Source organism: Enoplosus armatus, chromosome 7, assembly GCF_043641665.1.
Source record: "Enoplosus armatus isolate fEnoArm2 chromosome 7, fEnoArm2.hap1, whole genome shotgun sequence".
Taxonomy (NCBI): domain Eukaryota; kingdom Metazoa; phylum Chordata; class Actinopteri; order Centrarchiformes; family Enoplosidae; genus Enoplosus; species Enoplosus armatus.
In genome coordinates this window covers 20,848,347-20,867,948 of record NC_092186.1, presented here as the reverse complement: position 1 = coordinate 20,867,948, position 19,602 = coordinate 20,848,347, and the positions used below count along the sequence as shown (strand labels likewise).

General features: G+C 41.8%; 1 protein-coding gene across 1 annotated transcript; it reads right to left on the bottom strand.

The window, feature by feature from the left end:
* Positions 1-19,011, bottom strand: pla2g4ab (phospholipase A2, group IVAb (cytosolic, calcium-dependent)). Its single transcript, XM_070908695.1, has 19 exons — positions 18,939-19,011; positions 17,226-17,341; positions 15,605-15,686; positions 15,253-15,401; positions 14,808-14,921; positions 14,238-14,275; positions 13,574-13,718; positions 11,194-11,330; positions 10,578-10,800; positions 10,182-10,296; positions 7,741-7,878; positions 7,559-7,648; positions 6,226-6,291; positions 5,305-5,435; positions 5,038-5,149; positions 3,718-3,902; positions 3,429-3,618; positions 1,717-1,874; positions 1-567 (listed from the first exon to the last, which is right to left on the bottom strand). The coding sequence occupies exons 2-19, from the start codon at positions 17,241-17,243 to the stop codon at positions 409-411; spliced, it is 2,250 nt and encodes a 749-aa protein (XP_070764796.1). The 5' UTR covers positions 17,244-17,341; positions 18,939-19,011; the 3' UTR covers positions 1-408.
* Positions 19,012-19,602: the final 591 nt, after the last annotated feature.

The following is a 19,602-nucleotide window of genomic DNA, read 5'->3' as shown; positions in this document are numbered from 1 at the left end:
TAAAGTGAATGAGGACATTTATTTCAAACTAAGAGATAGCATAGTTTGGGACTCTCAGTAAATATCAAAAACAAAAGAAAGGACTCACAAACAAATCTCCTGTTGTTTGTGATGGAGCCAGATGTTTGCCGTAACAATCCAGTCACACTGCAGTGTTTAGTAAGTGTTGATTTTCATCACCCAGCACACATCAGCTGTTTGTGGTCAATAAACAGCAACACATTCAGCCAGATGAAAATTCTCAGTGTGCCGTATATGAATGCAATCACAAGGCTTTTACCAGTAAACGTTAAGGTTGTATGATTAAAAGTATACAGAAAAGAGATCAACACGATAGCACTTTCCAAAAAGAAAATGCTGCACTTCCCTAAATCCTAAAGTTCGCTTTATCCAAAGTCTTGGATCAGGCTACTGGCTATCATTTCCCAGCTGACTCCATGGATTTCCCCGAGGATCTCTTTTGAGAAACCTCTTTTTCGGGATCTCACTGAGGGAGAAGGGAAGGGAGCGGCACGAGGGATTCTCCTTCCGGGACACGACGCAGTCCTTGATGGCTTCTTTAATCACCTACAGGGGACAAATATAGGGATTCAATCCAAAATGCCATATTGTGTCCCTCAGTGCACAATTGTATCATTGATGAGGAAAAATGACGTTATCTCAAATCCATTACACTATTTTTTCAAAAGCTCAGGCAGCTCTATCAAACATCATTTATTATAAGAAGAGGTCTTTAGGTCCACTGGTGATTTCACTATCATACAACAATGTTGAGATAGTGGTGGGCCGACCGACCGACCGACATAGCCTTCCCTAGAGCCACGCCGCTAGCATGGCTAAAAATAAATGCTTTAAATAAATAAAGATAACTATGCACAAATTAGTCTTGTGCTGTAGAGTGCATATAATTAATGCTGGATAAATGACCAAACTCAATCAATGGCCGCAGACCAACATGCCTCTGGATGCTACAACCAATCAGAGCAAGGAGATAGTTCCAACATCCAGCTCATATGGCTTCTCGTTGAGCATATGACACAGACGTTTGGCATGACATGATTTGGAAGCCAACCCTTACCCCTTGTACGTAACGTGAACTACCGTCCAGTTAGTTTAATACTTTAATACTGACGCAACAGTTTCACATCAGCGGCAGCCATCTTGGTTGTTTACGAAAATTGGTTAAAACAGGCTAAAACATCAAGCTGGAATGCAGTTTTCCATATGTTAGTGCTGCTATCAAGGTATTTAGGAGAATATTCTTTATTGACAGTATAAGTCTGAATGAGCTGACCTTCCTGTCAAATACATTGCATCACATATGAATCGTTGCTCAGCAGGGAAGTGATTCAGATAGAGTGAAAGTCAGTCTGACCTCTCACAGTGGCACACCTACCTTAGACTAGACAAGACTTGTACCATCCAGTCTTAGATGGGCTTTTAGGATTTGAAATGTTTGATGTTGCACAACATCATGATATTTGTGTAGTAACAAAGCAAAAATGTAAAACCTCCCCGCTGACAACACTGAATACGGGTAGATTAACAATGAAGGACTGAGGGAATGAATGAAAATCAGCCAGCCTACGTAACAAAGGACCTTCAACCCGTTGCTGACCTTGAGTCTTACAAACCGACACATTACATCACAATTGTTTCCTGTTGTTTGATGTCAGAAACCTCATCCTGTAGTGAAACCATAGGGGCAGAACTGACCTCCAGGTTATTGAGAGTGTTGAACTCCATCAGGTCATGGAGTCTGGTGAAGGCCTCGTTGGAGTACTGGAAGTTAAAAGTGGAGAACGGTGACTCGGGGTCGTCAAAGATGTCAAAATCAGCCAACTCCTTCTCCTTCTCCGTCTCTCTGGGAACACCTGTGAGTAAATTAATAAGTAAGAAATTAAGTAAGTAAGTAAAAAAACTCAGAGTGATCCTCTGGGATGAAAACAGAGTTGATATTAGGGACAAAATATATGATACAAGTTGAGTTGATCTTTGAAACAGCAGTTGACAGAACGCTCCAGAAAGGCTAATACTAGACCTTAAGGTGAGTTTGTTTTGTCAACTATATAATATATTACCAATGTTCCATTCAAACTTCCTTTAAACATGCAACTCATTGAGAAGACATACTGCAATACAAATCGTGCTCTTCTCTCATTAAGTAAAAGAAGGGCTGCATTTAAAAATAAATAAAATGGCTTTTGAAAAATTGTGCATCTTAAAAGGAAGTGCTTAATTTTAGAAAAATAAAATAAAGTGTAGCAGCAGCTTGAGTTTCCCTTTTTCTTTGTTAACATCTTGACTTAACAGTCTCTCTCCCTGTATCATTCACTCGTCTTATCATCGGTCACTCGCCTCTCACCTCTCTCGTCTGTATTCAGAGTCGCAATGTTTAGCGCCTGGAATGCACAGATTTGATTGGCTGAGTAGCGTCACGTGGGTTGGCTTAACTCCTATGCAGTTGATCTGTGAGTTTCCTGATCTGCTAAACCAGTGCCGTAAAGACTAGTAACGCTGCACCAGTTAAAATAGAAGCGCCCCGTCAAAATGTAAAATCCCTTAATAATTTATTGATTATAGGTCCAGGTCTGTATAGGATGGTGTCTGGGTCATCTGTTAGTGACCTATGATGGTCAGGTTTGAAAATTGGTTCTCCTTTAATTGTAAGGAATAAAATCTTCCTCTCCTAGGTCAAGAATGAACTTTCCCATTCAATATTCAAAATAACTCTAATCACACCTAAAAACACTAAAATTGATCCTTAATGTGTGAAGATGACAGACCACATGCAGGAGGAAGTTATGGTTTGGACAATGCAAACACACTACCACGGGAACGGGAAGTCCATTTACGGAATAATTCCTCCACATGTCTTTTGGGTTTGGGTGCAAAAAGCTTACGTAACGTCCATAAACAGACTGCGGAAGTATGTGGGCTGATGACCTACTGAATGTAAAGAGGCAGCAGTGGAGATGTGGAGATGCTGTGTTAGTGTGTCTTTGTGTGGCTCGTGATATATGGCCTGTTTACACACAGAGCTCTCCCACTGGAGCGAGAGATTCCCTACCAGCACCTGGCTCCTCCAGGAACCATAATTCACCCGAGCAGCTCATGAAACACTGAACACACTATGGTTCACATCCGCGCGCGTGCACACACACTAACACTCAGTAAACTGCAGGTATGCTTAAAGTGCAGAGATGTTTTTACTGGGGTCACTCAGATGAGGGGCCCAACTTTTGGCTTAAACATAAAAAGCTGTCTGCTGCTGACTGAATGTGGTTGAATTACAGTGTGCAATTTCGAGGAAGAGATGCCTCATGTGCGATGACGGTAAAACAGCATCATTATAATAATACAAAGAGCCATGACATATTTTCCTCCTCACACATGCTGTGGAAACCTCCACATGTGCACATACTTACCAGGTGCCTTGAATGTCCTGAAGTTGATGTTGACCAGTACAAAGTGGATGACCGTCGGGCAGTTCTTTTCGCCTTTCTTTGGTTTGAAGATGTAGCATTCCTTCAGGCCTTCACGGTCGAACACTTTGGGGTCAATCTTGGGAAATGGAAGCTTGTTCATTCGAGCCCACTTTTCTGCCAACAGAAGCTCCTGAGGCAAACATTTACAAATTTTAAAAAAATGTTCATGGTCCCCTGCTGGCACAGATCATTTTTTGTAATTCATGACTGTAGGAAGAGTCAGTCTGACCTTGAATGGGGGGCTGGAGTCGCTTGGTCGTGCAGAAAAGTCGAAGGAGATGATGAGGTCAATGCCGCGCTGCGGCCGCAGGATGAGAGGGTAGGGGAGGTTGTAGGTCAGGCCGCTGTCCACTATATGGATCTTCTTACTCTTCACATCCAGAGGCTCATAAATACGATCAAACTCATCTGGGTCTGAGAAGATCATACGAAATGGAATGAATGCCGCAGGAATTGGAAAATTTCTTTTGTCTGCAGCCAAATCTTATTCCACATGACCAACCCAAATGATTTAAATCTGTAATGACTCATTTGCGTAATGTTCAGTGGAAGTGGAGTATCATTTGAATTTTTTTCAAACCACACCTGTGTTTCAGTATCAGTGAAGCTACCTTACACTGCCAAATATACATGTTTAAGAAACGGGGAAAAAAATAGATAGATAACTAGTTGTAAGTTGTCCCAGGTGCAACAAATGAAATAAAAGTGCAAACGACCAATCAATCAAAGGCACAGGAGAACAGCGGATTTTTTAATTTTGTTTGAAAGTTGAGGCGCATTTGAGATCATGAGGAAATTGTTCCATCTGTGTGCAGCATCGTAGCTAAAGGCAGCTTCGCCCTGTTTGGCTCTGACTCGAGGTACAACCAGCTGACTGCTTCCTAAAGATCCAAGAGCCCCTCTGGGTTTATGTTCTTCAAGGAGATCGGAAATGTATTTTGGCCCAAGACTATTGAGTGGACCAGCAGCTGCACTTTAAAATCTATTCTGTAAGTAACAGGAGTAATGTGCTCAGTTCTCTTGGTTCTCGTCTGAACTCTGGCAGCAGCGTTCTGAATGAGCTGAAGTTGTCTTTTCGACACCAGACAAGAGACCGTTACAATAGTCCACCCTGCTGGAAATTAAGGCATGAATGAGGAAATTGAATTGCGTCCAGCCATCTACTTGCTCTATGCATTCATAGAGTGAATCTAAGGGACCATAGTCACTTGGTGAGAGAGCTAAGTAAATCTGAGTGTCATCTGTGTAGCTGTGATAAGCAACATTATTATAACATTAAAGCTGAACTAAGCAATATTTTGTATATTAACAGTGGGTTAAAATGACTGCATGTAATGTGAAAGTAGGACCAACATGGAGTATAAAATCAACTAAATTATGATTTAGATTTGGTCAGTTTGATGCTATTTGCTTGATACTGAAAATGTATTGAGTTTGGGTTTGATAACAATTATTTAAAAAGAGAATCTGTCCTGTTTTTCATTTCCTTGATTGCTGCAAAAATGAAGTCTAAAAGCAGTGAATTGTGACAATCATTTATCCTTCTTACCTGTAACGGCGTCCACCTCCTCCTCAAGTGTAGGGGCGCTGCACGTGACCTCACTGATTGGAGAGAACGGGATGTTGGTGTTCAGGTTCAGGCCCAGCATGAAATTATGCACCTGGTGACAGGGTGAGATGGGTTATGGAGAAAAAAAGAAAAAGAGGGAAGGTTGTTGTGAATTTGAATATAGGAAAAGTGAAACAACAATCCAGCGAGAGCACATGCAGTGTTACATCATTTCATGGCTTCCTGTGAATTGACATGTTCAGGTACCTTCCCGGCCCGGCCCTCTCTTGTGTTGAATAAGGCAGAGTCACTGACGAGCGACGTGAACATTCGTTGAACCCAGCTGGCCCGAGCGGTGCGATGGTACTCGTCTTCTGCCTCCTGGTTCTCCGTCCCACCTGAACACCAAAATAGTGACACTGTCAAATGTTGTGTGACAAAGACATGTGGCTCAGAAAATAAAACTGGGAGAACTAAATCACAACTAAACCAAACAAGGTTACTTAACCTTGCCTAAAATACACTAACATTAAAAACAAACAAGATATAGATTACAAGAATCACTTAACAAAAAAGGATTCGCCTGAATTATCACCTGAATCTGCAGATCTCTCGACTTTACAAAGCTTTATAGTGAGTTTCAACTCATTGTTGAGCTGTTTTTTTTTCAGATGCAGCAGGCAGCTGTTTTCAGCAAAAAAGCTCTAAAACCCTTTGTATATGACCTGCTCAAGACCAAACGACAGACAAACACATTTACCAACTGGCTGGTGAACATAGTGGAGAATTTAGCAGCCAGATATTTCCCTCAAGAGCTGGTGGAGACCAAAAACAGAGCCAAAAGAGAGTGAATACTGGACTTACATTCATCAGGTGGCCAGAGACACGACTCCAAATTAATGATAATGTTGCTCCGTAACTGCTGGATGTGTCAATAAGCAACTGCTAACAAGTTCAACAAATCAACTTAAAAAGTGATGAATGGTGTGTTCACAACTGAAGTGATTTTATAAATAGAAGTGTGAAGTGTGCAAAAAAAAAGTGTTAAGGGGTCAAACCCAGTGTGTCAAAATGTTTTCTGACCCACATGTCACACATCTCTATTGCACCATAACACATTTAATTATACTACACGATAAGGTGTCTGTTTGTGAGCTCCTGGTATGAATCATGCATCTCTTCGCTCACCTTTACGTGGCTCGTCGTCATTGTCCAGACTGTCTTCTCCGACAATGTGCTGAGGTTTGATCTGCTCTGTAAGACACAAGACAGCTTCACTTGTCAGGTTACTTCATAAGAAGCTTGTTAATCTCATTTATACCACATATCAACACTGTGCCTGACAGAATGCTTTTGTTGTTGACATTATCAAATTCACTGTCTATTGTTTATCTCTATCTCCAAATAAGTCCTAAGAGAAATGCAATACACCTGATAAATTAATGCATTCTTTAACTGGGTGGAGATGTTCTTAACACAGCCAGTTAATACATTACCTGTCTGAATGTTTAAAGGTCATCCCCAAATAGGTGCATTCAACCAAAACAAACATCAGATGAGCTGTCAGAATGATAACAGGAAGCTGATACCTCCCACTGTTGTAGTAACACACACACACACACACACACACTCATGCTGCACATTTAAATACGTTGAGATCATTTTAGGTTGGCTATTTTTAAAGGTGTGAGGATGCCTACTGGTGTCGAATTGTGTGAAAATAATTGTGGCATGAGACAGAGAGGTAAGAAAAGACAGGTAACAATAGGACCTCAGACACGACTCAATACCAGCAGGAGGGTGTACCCTGTGGTTTGTTATTTCATGTCATGTATGACGTCCCCTGTGCTTGAGCGCCAGGTACACCTCTGCATTGTGGCTTTTGTTTCTTTCTCATTGATTTACAGTGCAACATCCATGCAGCGCATTTTCACTCATCCACTCCCTACACTACTGCCTTTACAGATCCCTCCAACTTATTTGCTTGATTTTGTTGTTTTGTTGTAAATAAATTACTTTGTCATTTAGTATACCAGTGTGTCTCCAATTTCTGTCCCTGTGTAAGAGCCAGGCTTATTTTATCAGTATTTATACAGACCAAAGACAATGGCATCAACAACAAACAAACACCTATACCCACTTACACACAGTACAAGTACCCATAACTAAAAACGCATATTTCATTATGTTTCAAGATCCACAATTTCCAAATATATTGTCACATATACTGCAAGAAGGATACTCGACACTGGAAATACATTTTCTTCAATAAATGAATAATAATCTAAGATAAATAAATGTATTGGCAAGTACATCCATGTATATAAAATGTGCTAAGAATGAGCTTTCAATCTCATATCAAGATCACGTGATAAGATTGAAAGCCACTGAACAACTACTGAATCGACCTTGTGGGGAGATTGGTTTGTCAATCATTGGATGAAAGTGTTTCCGTTCCGTTCAATCAAACAGTGTAGCTCAAGACAAAACACATGTAGAAAGAGACACAGACGAAGATTACCTAACTCCTCCTCCATGGTGCTGCCACCAGCGGTGTCTTTGACTCCCAGCACTCTGTTGAACAGAATGGAAAAGGCGCTGCCCCACACACCTGGCACAGTGAAAACAAACTGTTAGTGGGTGACTCATGTAAAATTGACTGACAGCTGTGTTCAGTGGCGTAGATGAAAACATCTCTCTCACCCATCAGAAAATGAAGAGGGTTTTCCTCGTATTTCTTGACAACAGTTCCCATGAAGAACTTGCTTCCAAACAAGTCAGGAGTCATGAAGGTGCCGTACTTTGCCATCCCAATTTCATACGGGCTGAACTCCACCCAGTCTGCAGGTTGAAACCTCAGTGTTAATGTAACAGAAATGTAACACATCGACATGATCACCAAAGTCATCAAGTACCTGTCACTGACTCATACGTCTGCTCTGTGTGCTCAGAGTGCATTTATACACTAGAATTACAAAGCAGAGTCAATAAACGCACTTATTGTTGAAATTGCACAAATTTAAAAATCACACTGAACAAATCTGGGCTGTTGGTTGTTCTTGGCAAGGAGATGGACTCTTTCAATTCAGCATTCAAGGCATGATAGTCCCTCCCGCCCAAATGTGCATTTTTGGTAGGCTAAATCTGAAGACAACTGGATTGAAATTTGACAACATTTGAATTTGAATTAGTGGAAACCAAGCACTAACTGAAAAGTGAAGGCAATGTGGAAGTGCCTTAAACCTGCATTCTTTCTAATGACCAGGGAGTGACTCCACTTGTTGCAAAAAGAAGATTGTATAGAAGTCTTTGAGAAAATGACTCTACTTCTCACTTGATTGATAAATGATGGTCCCATTTAGACTAAAATAGATGATAAAGCAAGGTATGCTTTAGGGCAGGGTTACCTTGTGACAAGCCTCTACCACAGTGACCTGTCAATCAGGATAGAGGCCTTCGGTTGTACTAAAAGACACTCTAGGAGTCGGCTGTTCATTTTTTCTGGTAAGCACATTTACAAGCTCGGCGTAGCCAGGAGCCAGGTGCAGTCAGGTTGCCGATGTAGGTAGGCCTGCATAGTGTCCTCGGGTTCTCAGATCCCCAACTCAACCCTCTCACCCAAATATGGTCACTTCTGGTTCCAAAAAAACAAGATGGCGACAGCCAACATGCAAAACTTGAGGCTTAAAAACGGTAGTCTACAAACCAATGGGTGACTTCATGGTGGCTATGTCCACTTCCTTTATACAGTCTATGATGAAAACTATGATTTGGAATTATAGTTAAATAGTAGTCAGAGTGCCTGCAGTTGTCAAAAGGGCACTTAGATGCGTACTTAAGCACATCCAGATTCTTACACAATGCACAGAGAGAGAGGTGGGAGGAACCTCAGGGGTTTATAAGGGGCAAGAGCTCAATTATGTCCCAGGGCCCACAAGGGGGTTATTCTGGTACTGGCTACATTTCTCTCTTTACAAAAGCTTTTACAGCAACAAGCTGTCACGTTCACACATGCACACACTCTCAGGCACAAATAGTTGCCTTAATGCACACAAACATACATAGACACATGCACATACAATATGAATACTTAAACTTATGTAACATTTTAGACAATAACTGCCTCTTAAATGTGAAGATAATTCCACCGCTTAACTTTCATTAAGCTGTCTTTTGACAATACGGTATTTTCCACTGAGCCGGGTCATAAAGAAACCAGGGACTTTAGGTAAGAGGAGAGTCAAAACACTGAAGAAAAATTCTAGTCACTCTTTTAATGAATCAGCACTTGAGTGTCAACTTTTTAAAGTTTAGCTGTGATGGTGAGAACTAACTACAGAAAACAATGTACAACTCTAGATTGTGAATGATTGTGGCCTCACCCTGATGCATATCAAAGTGACACTGCACAATACCTGCATTTCCTCCACCAGAAATAACAAACAGCATGCTTGAGGTGAGTTTTCTATTGAGCCAGTCGTCACAATTGTGTTTCATTCTATGTCGCCTACACCCTAAATAAGATATCAATAAGGAACCGTAAGTACAGTATTGTTATCACTGTTGAGTCATGCGTTTAATGTCATCCTGTGAATGAGGATATGAACATTTAATTGGAATTGCAGCTACCATGATTACATCAAATGGAACAAATTGAACTTGAAATTAAAACATGCTCAGAGTCAGACTCCTATTTATTGTTTACAGACGAGCCCCAGAAAGTGTCGCCGAAAGTACATCACCCACTGAGTCTTACTGTAATACTATAGTTTTGTGTATATTCACTGGAGATTTTTGTTGTTCTATTCAAATGTCTGTTCCACTGAAACATAGTGAACAGTTGCTGCGCAGGTTCCATCAACAATGAGGAAGTACTGTACATCATGGCCTTTTGCACTCTACTCAGTTCCTTGATACAGAATAGTTGCTATCTGTCACCACAGAGCCGTCATTAGATGACAGCCCACCATGTCATGACACATCCTCTCTGTGGTTGCAGAACAGTATTATAAGGAAATGAGGACCGCTTGGTCATTTTGCATGGGGCCAAAGTCATCTGATCCTCTCTAGTTACTTATTATTATATATGCAAAACTGTTCTCTGAAGGACACGGGCTACATGCAACACACAAGACAAATTTTACCTGCGAACATGAGCTCAGAAACATCTGGCTTGACATGCAGACATGTGAAGAGAGGAAGAGGACTCTGGGCCTGGTTTATTTTCTCCTGGATGCTACTTAGCTTGATGTCCATCCTCTGGTTAGGAGAGAACACAGTCTTTGAATCATTTAAACTCACACTCTTCAGGTTGTAGGGGTTTCATTTCATCATGACTATCATGGCTGTGAACGTGGAAGTAAAATAAAAAAGTAGAAATAAAAATGGAGGAGAAGAAACAGCATAAAATGAAAATAAAAAGCTGAAATAAGGCTTGGGTGGGAAAAAGAAAAGAGAGGAAATGAAACATGGACTTAAGGTAGGGGGAGGGTTGACAAACTGCTGAGTAATAAGGAAATGGAAAAATAAGGAGCTCTTACCGCAGGTATAAGCGTCTCTCCTATGAGCATACCGAAGATATCGGTAAAGGTAACAGGCTGCCCTGTGGCCTTTTTGGTCCAGAGGGCCTGGATGTAGTTGGTGATGTGTTGGGGAAGCAACAGCCTCAGTGGGTTACTGCTAACTCTGTTCATCAGCTCCTTGTTGATGTCCTTTGGACCCTTATTAGGAAAGTCTGGGTGGGAGTAGAGAGTTGACATGTACCTACGCCAATAAAGAAAAATAAGTTTGAAAGAGGCATTGCACAAATCTCAGTGCAATGTAAAATGTTGTCAAATCAGGCAATACATGCTTTAAAATATCACTCTACTCTTTACAAGGTTTATGCAGGAGGTACTGTACTTGTAAGGAAGTTAAATCCAATAAGTCATTCGACAAACATGAAGATGGAGACTGATATAAGCCAGAGATGCTTGTTTGATGACATCTTCATACCAGCAGAGGAAGGCAGGAAAGTCTGCCAGAGAAGGTAGGAGGCAACACCGAAGAGTCCGAAAGAAAGAGGGACAAGAGAAAGTGTCTTTGGAAATAAAATAAAAAGGTCAGGGGAAAGAGAAGGTGAAAAGAGAGCGGAGCAGAGGAGAAATAAAAACTGACCATGTGGATCCGGAGAGGCCGGCAACATATGTGGCACAATCCAGGACCCCAGACTCAAACAGGGCTTTCATCACACCTGAGAAGCCGACCATGGCACGGAAACCGCCTCCTGAGCCCGCTATGGCGATCACCGGCACCTGTAACACACACACACAAAAGGAGAGTGTCACAACTTGAGGAAGACAGAGGTAAGCTTAATCACATAATTACATACTACACAGCTCAGAGTATGAGTCTCACATTCATTCTTTCAGGTTGAGTAACTTCCCCCCCTGTGCCTCTATTTAGTGAGAGTGCCATGCCAGTTGCGTCACAACATTTTTTTACTTGTGCCTTTGGATTTTCAACTATTTCATAATTGTCATTGTGCAACGTCGCTTCCTTTCTGCAGTCTGTTTATCTCGAGGGTCAGCGCTGAATATTCTGACAGACGTATTTCCACGGGAGTTCCTAGCCTGGATAGGGAGCTCGTAGCATAGTGGAAAGCAGTAGCTGGCTATATCTAATTCCTCTGGCGCTTCCGGCACATGTTGAAGACATGAGCAGGCCTGGCTGGAGATTACAGCCAGCCCCAAGGGCGTCTAGTCAAAACCACACCAGCGAGAAAATGAAACTTAGCTTAGCTCAGAGCAGGGGAGCTTTGTAACATGCGTACTGTATGGTTTGCTTCCCAGGGTGAGAAATGTTATTATTAACTGTGTGAAAAAGTGCATCACAGTTTTGAATTTAGCAAGTCTGCAGCAAGTCTGGTTACGTTACTGACCTCAAAGATTTGCACGATTTGTCTTCGTCTTTTTTTTCACCTTCGCTAGTAAATGCTACATATCATAAGAGTGAATCTGTACTGGAATGAGAGATGCCACAGTAAGCTCACATAGCACATCCATCATTCCTATATACAAGTACAATGTTAAGAGGCTACAGCAGCTGTAACTCAGCCAGCTAACTCATGCGGACTGGATTATTATGTGAGTGTAAAATATGTACAACGTACGTATTTGGCATCTAGGCTCTGACCTCATCACTCCCCACAAGAAAACACCATAGCCCGGCACAGCACAGAGTGGGGGGTGATGATATTAACTTCCCTCAGAGCTTACAGGTAGATGCTGGGGTGGATTTTGAAATGCTCTGCGAATAGCAGCAGTAGCGGCTTTCAGACGAGCTGTGTGGCAGCAGGCTCGCGGCAGGGTGGGTGCTTGTGAGCACTGACAAGCAAGTTCTCCGCCATACTAAAAAAGGTGTTAAATATACAATATTTTGCAACGAGTGAGTACGTTAGCTGTGGACTGGCGTTGACTGCTTGAATAAGCTTGCTGGCTTCACTTCATCATTGTGGCTCTATTATTGAAGAGGAGGTATTACGCTTGTTTCCAGCTCTTTGTCTTTATTCTGGGACACCACTAGAGTAGCTTTGCATGATTCACTTTCCTCTGATTGGCCAGCTCCCTGCAGCCCACGAGGGGCAGGGAAGACGCCTCTGAGCCCTGAGCACAGCGCACCGCTTCAAACTCGAGCCGCTGTGGTCGGTTGCATGACAGCAACAGTAACTTAGCTTGGAAAATAGAGATATGGGGACTGAATTTGATGAACTTACTGTTTATCAGACCACAAATGAGACAAGAAGTAGGTTGGAAAAACGATAGATGCTGCCGGAGCGGAGTGTTTCTGGGGACTGGGCCTCACTGATGACTGTACAAAAACACACAACTTTATTCACTGATTTTGGTGAAAGTCGATCATTATATGGAGAAAATGTTTTCTGGTTTTCCCTCTGATGTCCTCCGGCTGCTCAGGCTCAACTCTCTGTGATTTACAGAGTTTCCTGATGGACAGAAAGCTTTATGAAGTAACTGATAACTGCTGCTAACTGTAGCTGCTGTTACTACCTGAGAAGTAGTAAAGAGCAGTCCTGAGAGGAGAGCAGCCGAACAACTCAGACAGACTGAGCGGGTGGATGAGCGTGTCCATCTACTTCGTGGCCGTGCTTTTTTTTCTTTTTTCTTCTTCTTCGTTGACCATCTGAGGAAATCCAGGATGTGTTTCGCAATAGGTCTCACGGAAGTAAGACACGAAAAGCGAAGGGAGCGCTCTGAGCAGTCTGAAGACTGAGCTTTTGCCTCACAGGGATTACTTTTACATACATTTTCCTCATTATTTGGCAACTTTGGTCATGTTTAATAGGCGTATCCAACATTGTAACACTATGTATATGACAGGAAATAAGGGAAAGCATAATGGGTCCTCTTACTTAGCATAAATTAATACTTAGCATAAAGAGTGGAATCAGGGAGAAACAGCTATCCAAAAGGTAGAACAGAATCTGCCTTATATGTTGCCATGTTAAATCTACGTTAAAACTTTGTTGCTCTGTTCCCACCTCCTCTGGAGAGCTGGGGAGGAAACGAGGCTTCTCCATGTCGAGCAGCTTCTTGATGCCCAGCATCACTCTCTCTCTGCGGGTCTGTCTGAACTGCTTCTCTTTGTCACACAGGGCCAGGCTGAACCGCAGGTCCAGCTTGGTGCTGCAGAAACAAAAGACAGAAATAAGGTTTACTGAAATCTGATAGTGGGAAGACAAACAATAAGTCATGTTTTACATTACAGAGGCAGACAGAGGATATGGTCACACTACACTACATAACAATACTGATGATGTTGAAACTGCTCTGCCTCTGGGTGGTCCGGTGTGAAACCCACATCCACAGACAAACAGTCACGACCTCTCACCCTTTACTGCTCACCTTCTCATAATTACTAACACTTCAAACATGTACGACATTTCCAAGCCCTCCCACTAACCTTTATACAGTGATGTCACAGGAATTTTGATGTATTTTAACCCTATATTATCTTACACAAGTATCCTGCCTTTACTGAGTCATGCTGCTTTATGTTCTACAAGCCTTCATTTATATATAACTGCTATAGCCGTTTCACATGAGGGCCTTTAGGTGGATCACAGAGCAAACTGTGCAAAATAATTATTGCTGTGTAAAGTAAATACAATTACTACTACTTTGATTTTGAAGTGACATACATACCAGATCTCTAGCGACATCTCTAAGTATACTTTGGTTGCCTGTCAAAACAATGAAATATGTGATTATTGTCAAGGAGCAGCTGGTTGTGGGTGGTAAACAGGCAAAGTGTCACAAACAAAATCTATGAGGTGAAAAAAGAAGAAGGAAAGAGACAGGAATGGCTTATTTTAAACTTTTTTGCAAACTTTTTGGCACCATTTGCAAAATCATTGGATTATTTAAATAGAAATATAATTAATCGCTTAATCATTTTTAAGAATTGAATTATTTCATCTGTTATAATTAACCACCAAAAAAGTCTCGAGTTATTCTGTTGGCACACTCTAGACTCCATACACATGCAGTGTATCTTCAGTCAGCAATATTCAACATTACATTGTATGTAATATAGAAAATATAAGGTGGGATGTGCACATTTCCTTGTAATCCATCTCCACATATTTAATTTCTTCAGAAATCCTGAACAAGAATTTAAAGGAAACACCTGTAAGTTTAAACAATGCTGGCCTGCACAATATGAGTTGATAACGATGAAACTGCCAAAGAGTCTGCTGGAGTTGAATGTCTTACTTTGCCAATGAGGAAACTCTCCATCTTTGTCTGGCCCACAGTGAGATTGGTGATGTCATAGGATTCAGTCCCAAGTGTCTCATCCATCACGTAATTGGCGTCCATTAATGTTAACTGAGTGGAATAAACATCAGCAGTTAAATGGTTAAATACATTTCAAGAGCTGCACATTACTTTTTCTGTTATGTGTTTAAGAGTTCACCTGAACAACCAGTCTTCTAGCCAAACCGTTAAACAACGATCAATCAATGATCTGCAGTAAGGGCTCCTTTGGGACGCACGCTCTACCAGGTGAGCTACCAGGGCGCCCCGTGGTGATACTATTTATCTCACATTATCTCATATCAAGCTAAAAGTGGTTTATGTGGGTTTATGCTCCACTACATCCCTGCCTGTCCTCCTGTACTGGTATAGGCTGTGCTAGACAACAAAAAGCAGGCCTAACCTCCAGGACGTTGTGCTGGTTGGGGTCTAATATGAAGGTGAAGGTCTCGTTCCATTTTGGGTTGATGTTGTTGTCTATGTGCTTGGTCCTCTTTCTGCTCTCAGGGGCCGTTGGGATGAACAGCTCCACATATGGATCTGGGGTGTCCACTGCACACACGCACACACACACACACACACACACACACAAAGATGTGTCCCCCCATACATTTGTATTGTTTTTTTGTGAAAAGTTCACGTTGATCTAACATGATTGTGGTGAGCATCTTCTCCACATAGAAACAATATAACAATATGTTTGAATGTTAGAGTCGCATGCACAGGGGCAAAAAAAAAAAAGTATCAATACTCACACAGGTCACCCAGCGCTCCCTTGGTGACGCTCTCAGCTCGTGCCACCGTCACTGTGAATTTGTGAGAAAACTGCTGTTCCACCTGCAACACAGCGTTCATTCAGTTCAGCTTGGCTTCATTGCCTCATATGGGAAAGTCAATCCCACCACAATGACGACGCAGAGATTACAAATACAAATCACTCAGCTAAGTAGGCACATCACCCACACTGCATAAGAAATATAGTTATGAAATATGATGTGAGCAGGTTCACTGCAGATTCAGTCATTCAGTGAGAACATCTGGGGTTTTTGGCAGGTCAACAGTGAATTTCTCTTGTTCAGGCCTCACTTCACGGCTGTGTTTACGCGGATCAATAATTACTTTATCCTCTCATTTGAACAGGAAAATGCTAATGTTTTTAAATTCAGTACCACAGCCTGGGATTAACAGTGTAATTTTGTTGTATGGATCAGGTACAAATAAAACACTTAACGGTTCCTACTGGTACTTTAATGTAAGTACAGTGGAAGTAGAAGGCTATGGAGAACACAAGAGCAACAATGGGACACTTTATAAGAGCAGTTCGAGAGATTTCCCAAAGCCCCTTACGTTACATTACTGTACCCCCACAGTTTTGGTAGCATATTGTAACTGTGAAATACGTTAATTACTTTATAGGTTCCGCAGAATATCAGTGTTGTTAACACCATTTTCCCATAAAATTCAGGTTTGTTTCCCATTACTGTACCCAGCAGTAGGTAACCAGCCTTTAGAAGAATACTGGCCCAATTGTTTCTCCCGTGTTTTTGTTTTCTTCCACTGTACCTACATTTAAGTACCAGTAAGAACCTAAGTAAGTGTGGTATTAGCACCTGATTCATACAATGAAATTACACTGTTAATCACAGGCCGTACTATAAAGTGTTAACAAACATGGTATACAGGTCACTTTCACTTCAAAGTTTGTCTCCACTCTCCAATGCTGAAAAATACAGAGATATATGAGTTAAAATACAGGCATCTTTAATCTCTAAACAAAGTTTTGTTTGTCCTTCATACATATCCATCACTGAACCCCCATGTTGGATTAAGAGCAGAAGTTGTTTTGCATTTTTTTTTCTCTGTTGTTTCTTCTGTTGGCCTTATAGATAGCCAAAACTACCAGTCTTTCTTAAGGAATCTTGACATCTGTTAATATTCACTGCAGTTTCAAGGTGTGTGAGGGACACCCTACATTATGCAGGCAAGAAAATGTGGTTTCACCTACCCATTTACAAGTATTTAAAACAAAGTGTTGAGAGACTTTTCACTTATGTACAACAGTCCTTCAGGGCTGTGAATGCAGCTATCACACAGATTATCTCATGCTAATCTTTGCTGCTTAAAACAACCCACATTAACACTTGTCACTCCCTGCAGTGATGATGAAAAAGGCCTTGCTGTTGAGATATTTAATGCACAAAAGGTTTGTTGCTTTGGAGCAGCAACAGCGAAATGTATTCTGCTGTACTACTGAAAAACCCGTAAACTAAGGCCAGTGAGGCCTGCTATGAAACGAATGGCATCATGATTGGAACCACTAGAACCTTTTTGTATTTCTGTTTCAACTTGGCTGTCAAAACAGGAAATAATACTCACAATTATATTGGAAGCCATGGCGTGTTGTCAGGTGAGTAATTCTCCGGAAAGCTTTCGTCACGATGTGAACTTAAACTCAGGAGAACATCTCAGTCGGGAAGTGGAGCATTTGGAGCCTGGAAATAAAACTGCTTAATATCAGTGCAAATGTAGCAGTGCAGCTTTAACAGACAGACAACATTTGCATGGAAAAAACACACGCTCAAATATGTGATGCTTTGAAATTAAAAACATTGATGTGGCATTTTGCACCCTCTTATAAAAGCTCCTTTTGAAATATCAGTGACGCCTTTTACATCTTGACACAGGCAAGGGGAAGTGTGCTGAGCCACAAACGCATGATAGGACGACTGAGCCAATAGCAACCCTTTAGGTGTGTGAGTGTAAGTACACCACATCCATACGTAGAGAAAGATGCCAGTAAAAAGAGAAGTATCTATGCCAAATGTGACTGATATGACGAACAAAGATGCCGTGTGTGTGTGTGTGTGTGTGTGTAACATACTGCACAGTCTCATGTTGCATTTGCAGAAGAGGTGGTGAGATGATTATTTTTAGCAACATTAAGACTTTCTCTTTATGATGGTTGAACACACACATGTTGATAAGAAATTTGCATTCACCGTGTGTGTGTGTGTGTGTGTGTGTGTGTGTGCTGGTGATAGCATATCAAGGTCAGCGAGTCTTTTCTCAGCTGTTCACCAAAGCGTGTCATTACTGAGGGGACTGTGAGCACGTAGAGAGTCTGTGTGGTCACGTAGTTTGCCTCAGTGGTCCAACTTTTTGAAGGTGCCAGCTCACTCGGCCCTTGTTCTGCAGCGTACAATGAGTGCATGCAGGCTGCTGAGTCCTGTGTGTGTGCCAACAGAACCCAGAGACTTCACAGCGCTAAATGTTCATATGAGGACGCAAAGTGTGAAAAGGACACAGCAACCAGCCGTGATGCAAAACAGCTGAAGTAATTATAGGTTTTGAAGTCATATAGTAAGCCTGCTGCTGTGCAAGTGTATTCCTGCCTGAGTCGTGACAGATAAAGGGTTAAAGGTTAAAAAAAAAAAACAAAAGAAAAAAAAAGATTATCTCTATGAATCGCTGTGCATTTCCCAAAAGAAATATTCCAGGGAAAAGTCATTACAGTAGAAGTAGTAGTACAGTACTGTAACTCTTATGTGGATTATAGGCTTCATTGAAAACTTGTTATTAGGCCACTATAAACAGGTTTTGCCTGATTCTTATTGGCTGGGCAGAACAAGGTCAGCTCTGGGAAGGCCTGATGGTACGAGTTTGCACCATACGATGATAGGTAATGTTCTAGCCTCAGATAATGTAAGGCAATAGAGATGATCGTGTAAGCTATTCATTTGCATTGGTGAAAACATAAAACATGGTATACAAAAAAAAAGGGAAAAATAAGGAAATATTTATGAGTATAAAGACTTTACGCTCTTACAGGCAACTAACTGCATCTGTTCGCTCTGATTTGGCGCTTGATACAGGGTTACAGCTGGATTAATAAAGTATCATTTGTCTGTAAGTGCTAGCGCGTTTTCAGTTTCCTTATCCTCTGAGTTGTGTAAAGGGAACTGTTCACGAAGACGCTGCTTAAACCACCTCCAGCAACAGTTACTGGCGCACACCTTCCTCTCCAAATTCCTGTGCGATCCTATTTGCAAAAACGCTGTATCTTGAAAAGAAAGGAAAATGGAAACGTACCTTAACTGGAGAGCGCTATCAACTCATAACTCCTGAAAAGTGTGTCATGCTCATCGAGAGCGTCGTTCCACCACTGCAGGACTGGAGCTGGAGGAGGTGCTTCTCCGCAGATGCACAGTGTGCGCACACCCGGCAGTCGTCTCAGGGGGGATCGCAGCTTGCGGTGGCAAACTTCCAGATGAAAGGCTAGCGCACACGAACCGCACGGAGAACACGAAGAGAACCTTCGGGTCAAAATGTTAACTTGAAAGGCAGGAAGGAATTGAGATTGAGAATTTTGAGTCAGCGGAGGAAGCTGCGGCGGACGGCAGCTCTCCAAACGCGCACCAGTGCGCAATGACGTCCACGTGAGGGCGCGTAAGACTGATCTTGTTGCGAGAATAAACAGCTAACAGTTTGTGGATTACTTAGAACATGACACAGGGGTGACGCTGCGCATTTTACTCAAACATTCCCTTTTGGGTCAATCTGCGGTTTTTTTCCAGTCCGTGTTTTAAGCAACAGACCCTTTGGGTTTTATAGTTGGGTTTGACACAATTATAATTCAATAAAGTGCCTCTCTCTTTTCCCATGCGGTGTTGCCACCTTGAGCACATAAGTAAGAATTAATTAGACAATAAAAAAAAGAGAGACTGCTCTGCCTGGACTGAATGCCAACAGAGAC

Excerpts from the sequence above, each read along its gene's own strand:
- pla2g4ab (XM_070908695.1), bottom strand. Across the intron at positions 3,903-5,037 it reads GGAGGTGGACGCCGTTACAG|ACCCAGATGAGTTTGATCGT; the intron begins GTAAGAAGGATA and ends TGATCTTCTCAG. Across the intron at positions 1,875-3,428 it reads CAGGACATTCAAGGCACCTG|GTGTTCCCAGAGAGACGGAG; the intron begins GTAAGTATGTGC and ends ATTTACTCACAG.